Source organism: Coregonus clupeaformis, chromosome 15, assembly GCF_020615455.1.
Source record: "Coregonus clupeaformis isolate EN_2021a chromosome 15, ASM2061545v1, whole genome shotgun sequence".
Taxonomy (NCBI): Eukaryota; Metazoa; Chordata; class Actinopteri; order Salmoniformes; family Salmonidae; genus Coregonus; species Coregonus clupeaformis.
Window position 1 is genome coordinate 47360409 of NC_059206.1, and position 7985 is coordinate 47368393.

Below are 7985 nucleotides of genomic sequence, written 5' to 3' on the forward strand. Positions count from 1 at the left end.
TCTTCAGTTTCAGTTTGTGACCCTTCTTCTTCAGTTTCAGTTTGAAAACCAGATCCCAGGTTAGGTCTGAATATTAACAGATAGATAAGCCACACCAGCCAGTAAAATATTGACTTTTGTGACCCTATTGCCCTGAACCTAACTAGATTGCCCAAGGGATGTCTTGCTTCCATAAAGTGGACCCCCCTCCAGGCTGTCCAGCCTATGGCAATGATCAGTGTCAGGGCAAGGGTCGCCCTTATCGCTATACTCATCCAACATAGATTTGCGACAACACCCTTTTTGTCATTCTGCTCAGGGATAGCAAGAGAGGCGCATGTATGACACTGCCAGAGAGACAGGAGAGACAGAAGAAGAGAAAAGTAGAGAGAGAGCATGTGACACATGTTGGCTGTGAGGGAGAACACAGATAGTGATAAATATTTTCAGGTGTACTTGTAGGTTACATGTTCCTGACTACAAAACTTTTACACCTAATTTGCATTCCTCTTTGGGTTGGCAGAACGAAGTGTGGGTGAGTTATTGTTTTGCCTCAGCCTGAACGTTGGTAGAATAACAAGTAGCCTACGTTTGTAACCTATGTGTGCCATTTCATGCATTTTAAGACAGGTAAACGTAGGGCATCTAGAGGAGGGCGTTAAAATAGTGTTAAAATAGTGTTCAAATTTGGAGTGTCTAAAAATATTATTTTTGACCTACAATTGCTATTACTATTTGAGTCCACTTAGTGCAATTAATACATGAGGGGTGGATGTTGACTTTGGTACAGGAAGAAGAAGCAGGAATCAAAGCCCATCAGACAGCTGTAATGAGGTTATGATGGGACACAATGATAAGACTTAATCTTCTGTTTACTGCTACTGTAAAGGGTTATCATCCCACTGGGCACAACGTCTATTCCATGTTGGTTCAACCTAATTTAATTGAAATGACGTGGAAACAACATTGATTCACCCAGTGTGTGCCCAGTGGGATAGTTATCTACTGCATAGTTTAGGGCTTCTGAAGACATGATGAGACATGATGAGCTCTATGGTGAATGTCTGGATCACTCATTAATCTCAATCTAGAGATGTTGGCATTTTTTCTTTCTACTGATATCATTAGAGGCATGCTTTGATATTTTGATATTTCTGGTTAGGTCCCATTTAAGATATATTGGAGTTTTATATGGTTTGTCAATACATTGTCTGCGTTTGTCTTTGGATTAAGGGGCAATCTGAGATGGGTTGACAGATAGGTTGCCTAAGACACCTGTATATTTTCACTGTGGTCCTTGAGTAAGTGTTTCCGTTGCCACGGTGCTGAATGTCGCTGTGTAACATTGAACTAGATGTGGGAGCACATTAACAGCAAGCAGGAAGTTTCTTTGACGATAGCCTAACTAATCTCTCACAGATCACGACATGTTTATTGCTTTTCAATGTTTTCATACAGTGAAGCCATTTTCACTAAATCACTACTTGACTGAACCTCTGTTACAGTTTCAATTATATATTACACTACCCATCTAAGTTTAACGAGAGTGATGCAACACCCCTTGAATTCAAATGCTAATTGGGAAGGTGTTTAATCATTGTTTCCTTCGGGGAGGACACACTATCTAATGATCAAAGAGTGTCATGATGAGTGAAGATTCTCTGTCTGATTCATTCCAGGAGCACAGCTAAGCACCCCACCACCACCCCCACAGCCCACCCCTTTCAGAGGCCATGGAGGAAGCCAAGGTCACAGAAGTTCCCCACCTGGAGCGGAGGGTCCGGCAGCGGAAAGAGCCCATGACCGTTCTGAAGACCAAGCTGAGCCGTAGCCTGTCCTGCTCTGTGCCCAGGGTCAAGAACACCTTGACTGGGTTCTTCCCTGTGGTGCTCTGGCTTCCCAAGTACAAGCTGAAAGAGTATATCTGGGGTGATCTCATGTCAGGCCTCATCATAGGCATCATCCTGGTCCCTCAGGCCATCGCCTACTGCCTGCTGGCCGGAGTGGACCCTATCTATGGCCTCTACACCTCCTTCTTCGCCAACATCATCTACTTCTTCATGGGGACCTCCAGGCACGTGTCTGTGGGCATCTTCAGTCTGATGAGCCTCATGGTGGGCCAGGTGGTGGACAGAGAGGTGTATATGGCAGGGTTCGAGCTGGATGACACCAAAGCAGCCACCGTAGATGGAATCTTAAATGTAACAGGAGACTCAGACAGCTCAGCCATCAACCTGAAAATGGGGGCCTTCGGCATGGAGTGTGGGAAAGAATGTTATGCCATCAGCATCGCAGCAGCCTTGACATTTTTGGCTGGGATTTACCAGGTACAGTTTCAACTACTCTGATTGATTCAGCACTCTCAAAACTGCTTTCAAAATTGAGTGGAACAGATGTAACGATTGCTTTTATGAAGTTAAATCAGTTAATAGACTTGATTAAACACTCATGTTCTAAACATCATAAATCACCTCACATCAAAGATGACTGTGCTGAATATTGACCTTTAGATTAGATTAAATTAACTATCTGATAAACATGGTTGTCTCCTTCCAGGTATTGATGGCTGTGTTCAGACTGGGCTTCGTATCCGTCTACCTCTCTGCTCCCATGCTGGACGGCTTCGCCACAGGCGCATCGCTCACCATCCTCACCGTCCAAGCCAAGTACCTACTGGGGCTCAAGATCCCTCGCCACCAGGGCTACGGCACCGTGGTGGTCACCTGGATCAATATCTTCAGGAACATCCAGAACACCAACTACTGTGACCTCATCACCAGCATCATCTGCATCTCTGTCCTGGTGTTGGGGAAGGAGCTCCAAGATCGCTACAAGGATCGTCTGAAGATCCCACTGCCCACAGAGCTGGTAGTGGTGGCGGGCGCTACACTGGCGTCCCACTTTGGAGACTTTCACGGACGGTACGACTCCGGTGTCTCTGGTGCTATCCCCACAGGCTTCATCCCCCCTAAGGTGCCCAGTTTTGGTCTGATGCCCCAGGTGGCCTTCGATGCCATCCCACTGGCTGTGATCAGCTTTGCCTTCACGGTTTCCCTCTCGGAGATGTTTGCCAAGAAGAACGGCTACACCGTCCGGCCCAACCAGGAGATGATGGCCATTGGTTTCTGTAACATTATCCCTTCCTTCTTCCACTGTTTCACCACCAGCGCTGCCCTGGCTAAGACTATGGTGAAAGACTCCACGGGCTGCCAGACTCAGGTCTCCAGCATTGTAAGTGCCTTTGTCGTTCTCCTGGTCCTGCTCTTCTTCGCCCCCCTCTTTTACTCCCTCCAGAAGTGCGTCCTGGCCTGTATCATCATTGTCAGCCTGAGGGGAGCTCTCCGTAAGTTCAGAGACGTGCCCAGTAAGTGGCGCGTCAGTAAGATGGACGCTATCGTCTGGATGGTGACTATGAGTGCCTCAGCTCTGATCAGTGTGGAGATGGGGCTGGTGGTTGGGGTAGTTTTCTCTATCCTCTGTGTCATCGTCCAGACCCAGAAGCCCAAGGTTTCTCTGCTAGGACAGATCCATGACACTGTCCACTACGAGGATATGGAGGAGTATGAAAACCTCATGTCCCTCCCTAAAGTGAAGATCTTCCGCTTCCAGGCCCCGCTGTACTATGCAAACAAGGACTTCTTCCTGAAGTCGCTGTACAAGGCCGTTGGCGTGGAACCCTTCCTGGAGATGACCAGGAGGAGGGAAGCAGAGAAAAAAGCAGAGAAAATGGCAGCGAAGGAAGCCAGGAGAGCCGACAAGACTAATGGAGAGGTGAATGTAGGGCTGGTGTCCAGAGAACTTGATTTCCACACTATCATCTTAGACTGCTCTGCCATGCCCTTCGTAGACTCAACAGGGATGCAAACCTTTAAAGGGATCATTAAAGACTATAAGGAGTTGGGTGTCACAGTGCTGCTAGCAAGCTGTAACACCACGGTCATAGATTCTCTCAGACAAGGCTCTTTCTTTGGGAAGGCTGACAAAGACATGGAAAGCTTGTCATTCTATACTGTACATGCGGCAGTTCAATTTGCCAATGAAAGGGTAACATCTAGATCTATTGGTGACTCAGTGGTATAGACCAGAGCCATATACACTGCTAAAAAAAATAAAGGGAACACTAAAATAACACATCCTAGATCTGAATGAATGAAATAATCTTATTAAATACTTTTTTCTTTACATAGTTGAATGTGCTGACAACAAAATCACACAAAAAGTATCAATGGAAATCAAAATGTATCAACCCATGGAGGTCTGGATTTGGAGTCACCCTCAAAATTAAAGTGGAAAACCACAATACAGGCTGATCCAACTTTGATGTAAAACAAGTCAAAATGAGGCTCAGTAGTGTGTGTGGCCTACACGTGCCTGTATGACCTCCCTACAACGCCTGGGCATGCTCCTGATGAGGTGGCGGATGGTCTCCTGAGGGATCTCCTCCCAGACCTGGACTAAAGCATCCGCCAACTCCTAGACAGTCTGTGGTGCAACGTGGCGTTGGTGGTTGGAGTGAGACATGATGTCCCAGATGTGCTCAATTGGATTCAGGTCTGGGGAACGGGCGGGCCAGTCCATAGCATCAATGCCTTCCTCTTGCAGGAACTGCTGACACACTCCAGCCACATGAGGTCTAGCATTGTCTTGCATTAGGAGGAACCCAGGGCCAACCGCACCAGCATATGGTCTCACAAGGGGTCTGAGGATCTCATCTCGGTACCTAATGGCAGTCAGGCTACCTCTGGCGAGCACATGGAGGGCTGTGCGGCCCCCCAAAGAAATACCACCCCACACCATGACAGACCCACCGCCAAACCGGTCATGCTGGAGGATGTTGCAGGCAGCAGAACGTTCTCCATGGCGTCTCCAGACTCTGTCACGTCTGTCACATGTGCTCAGTGTGAACCTGCTTTCATCTGTGAAGAGCACAGGGCGCCAGTGGCGAATTTGCCAATCTTGGTGTTCTCTGGCAAATGCCAAACGTCCTGCACGGTGTTGGGCTGTAAGCACAACCCCCACCTGTGGACGTCGGGCCCTCATACCACCCTCATGGAGTCTGTTTCTGATTGAGCAGACACATGCACATTTGTGGCCTGCTGGAGGTCATTTTGCAGGGCTCTGGTAGTGCTCCTCCTGCTCCTCCTTGCACAAAGGCAGAGGTAGCAGTCCTGCTGCTGGGTTGTTGCCCTCCTACGGCCTCCTCCACGTCTCCTGATGTACTGGCCTGTCTCCTGGTAGCGCCTCCATGCTCTGGACACTACGCTGACAGACACAGCAAACCTTCTTGCCACAGCTCGCATTGATGTGCCATCCTGGATGAACTGCACTACCTGAGCCACTTGTGTGGGTTGTAGACTCCGTCTCATGCTACCACTAGAGTGAAAGCACCGGCAGCATTCAAAAGTGACCAAAACATCAGCCAGGAAGCATAGGAACTGAGAAGTGGTCTGTGGTCACCACCTGCAAAACCAGTCCTTTATTGGGGGTGTCTTGCTAATTGCCTATAATTGCCACCTGTTGTCTATTCCATTTGCACAACAGCATGTGAAATATATTGTCAATCAGTGTTGCTTCCTAAGTGGACAGTTTGATTTCACAGAAGTGTGATTGACTTGGAGTTACATTGTGTTGTTTAAGTGTTCCCTTTATTTTTTTTAGCAGTGTATATCCAAATAAATGGATATGTAAATAAATGGCTCTGGTCAGGGGTGGATTGGCCTACTGGAAATTCTGGCAAATGCCAGATAGGCTGGACCATTTTTTAGTTGGGTGGCTCGGTCGAAATTGACACACCCAAACATTTTTTTAAATATAAATATAAAACAATGAAAAAGGTGACATGGACGGTGTCCCATGGGCCTGGTAGCCCTTTACACTCACAGTCCCTGTCATCCCCTACACGGGTTGGAAATGACAGATTTGGTCACTGGTAAGCGCCTAAATTGGAACGCAGTGGCTGTACAGTAACATGCTATACATTACATCAGAGCTCAGGCTCTTCACTTTACAACACTATATGGGATTCAACTGACAGTCGATCTAAACATGTACCACGCACAACAAAAAGATGCCCCCATCCCTCCATGTTATATTTGAATAATAAGACTAGCAAGCATTTGTACAGTGATGAACATGTGTCAGTGATAATGTTAATGCACTGGATGTTTTATAGGGGATTTATGATTGACCATCCAATTACTAAACAAGGGAGAATCAATCTATTTTATGTTTCATTTTGAGTTTGGCTAGGACAGACTCCCCATAACATATACAGTGGGGAAAAAAAGTATTTAGTCAGCCACCAATTGTGCAAGTTCTCCCACTTAAAAAGATAAGAGAGGCCAGTAATTTTCATCATAGGTACACGTCAACTATGACAGACAAAATGAGAAAAAAAAATCCAGAAAATCACATTGTAGGATTTTTAATGAATTTATTTGCAAATTATGGTGGAAAATAAGTATTTGGTCAATAACAAAAGTTTCTCAATACTTTGTTATATACCCTTTGTTGGCAATGACACAGGTCAAACGTTTTCTGTATGTCTTCACAAGGTTTTCACACACTGTTGCTGGTATTTTGGCCCATTCCTCCATGCAGATCTCCTCTAGAGCAGTGATGTTTTGGGGCTGTCGCTGGGCAACACAGACTTTCAACTCCCTCCAAATATTTTCTATGGGGTTGAGATCTGGAGACTGGCTAGGCCACTCCAGGACCTTGAAATGCTTCTTATGAAGCCACTCCTTCGTTGCCCGGGCGGTGTGTTTGGGATCATTGTCATGCTGAAAGACCCAGCCACATTTCATCTTCAATGCCCTTGCTGATGGAAGGAGGTTTTCACTCAAAATTTCACGATACATGGCCCCATTCATTCTTTCCTTTACACGGATCAGTCGTCCTGGTCCCTTTGCAGAAAAACAGCCCCAAAGCATGATGTTTCCACCCCCATGCTTCACAGTAGGTATGGTGTTATTTGGATGCAACTCAGCATTCTTTGTCCTCCAAACACGACGAGTTGAGTTTTTACCAAAAAGTTATATTTTGGTTTAATCTGACCATATGACATTCTCCCAATCCTCTTCTGGATCATCCAAATGCACTCTAGCAAACTTCAGACGGACCTGGACATGTACTGGCTTAAGCAGGGGGACACGTCTGCACTGCAGGATTTGAGTCCCTGGCAGCGTAGTGTGTTACTGATGGTAGGCTTTGTTACTTTGGTGCCAGCTCTCTGCAGGTCATTCACTAGGTCCCCCCGTGTGGTTCTGGGATTTTTGCTCACCGTTCTTGTGATCATTTTGACCCCACGGGGTGAGATCTTGCGTGGAGCCCCAGATCGAGGGAGATGATCAGTGGTCTTGTATGTATTCCATTTCCTAATAATTGCTCCCACAGTTGATTTCTTCAAACCAAGCTGCTTACCTATTGCAGATTCAGTCTTCCCAGCCTGGTGCAGGTCTACAATTTTGTTTCTGGTGTCCGTTGACAGCTCTTTGGACTTGGCCATAGTGGAGTTTGGAGTGTGACTGTTTGAGGTTGTGGACAGGTGTCTTTTATACTGATAACACGTTCAAACAGGTGCCATTAATACAGGCAATGAGTGGAGGACAGAGGAGCCTCTTAAAGAAGAAGTTACAGGTCTGTGAGAGCCAGAAATCTTGCTTGTTTGTAGGTGACCAAATACTTATTTTCCACCATAATTTGCAAATAAATTCATAAAAAATCCTACAATGTGATTTTCTGGATTTTTTTTCCTCAATTTGTCTGTCATAGTTGACGTGTACCTATGATGAAAATTACAGGCCTCTCTCATCTTTTTAAGTGGGAGAACTTGCACAATTGGTGGCTGACTAAATACTTTTTTTCCCCACTGTACATGTCGACTTCACCATTTATTTTCTAACACACAACCTCCAGTTTCTATTCCAATATTGCACCGTTATCTAAAGATTTTCAATATAAGTTGATGTTTCAGATTAACTTTAAAAGTTTGGAATCTTATCAAA

General features: G+C 45.9%; 1 protein-coding gene across 1 annotated transcript; it reads left to right on the forward strand.

Annotated features, from left to right (window-relative positions):
* The first annotated feature begins 310 nt into the window (after window positions 1–310).
* LOC121583230 (sulfate transporter-like) lies at window positions 311–4125 on the forward strand. Its single transcript, XM_041899419.1, has 3 exons — window positions 311–514; window positions 1659–2306; window positions 2536–4125. The coding sequence occupies exons 2-3, from the start codon at window positions 1713–1715 to the stop codon at window positions 4057–4059; spliced, it is 2118 nt and encodes a 705-aa protein (XP_041755353.1). The 5' UTR covers window positions 311–514; window positions 1659–1712; the 3' UTR covers window positions 4060–4125.
* The last annotated feature ends 3860 nt before the right edge of the window (window positions 4126–7985 follow it).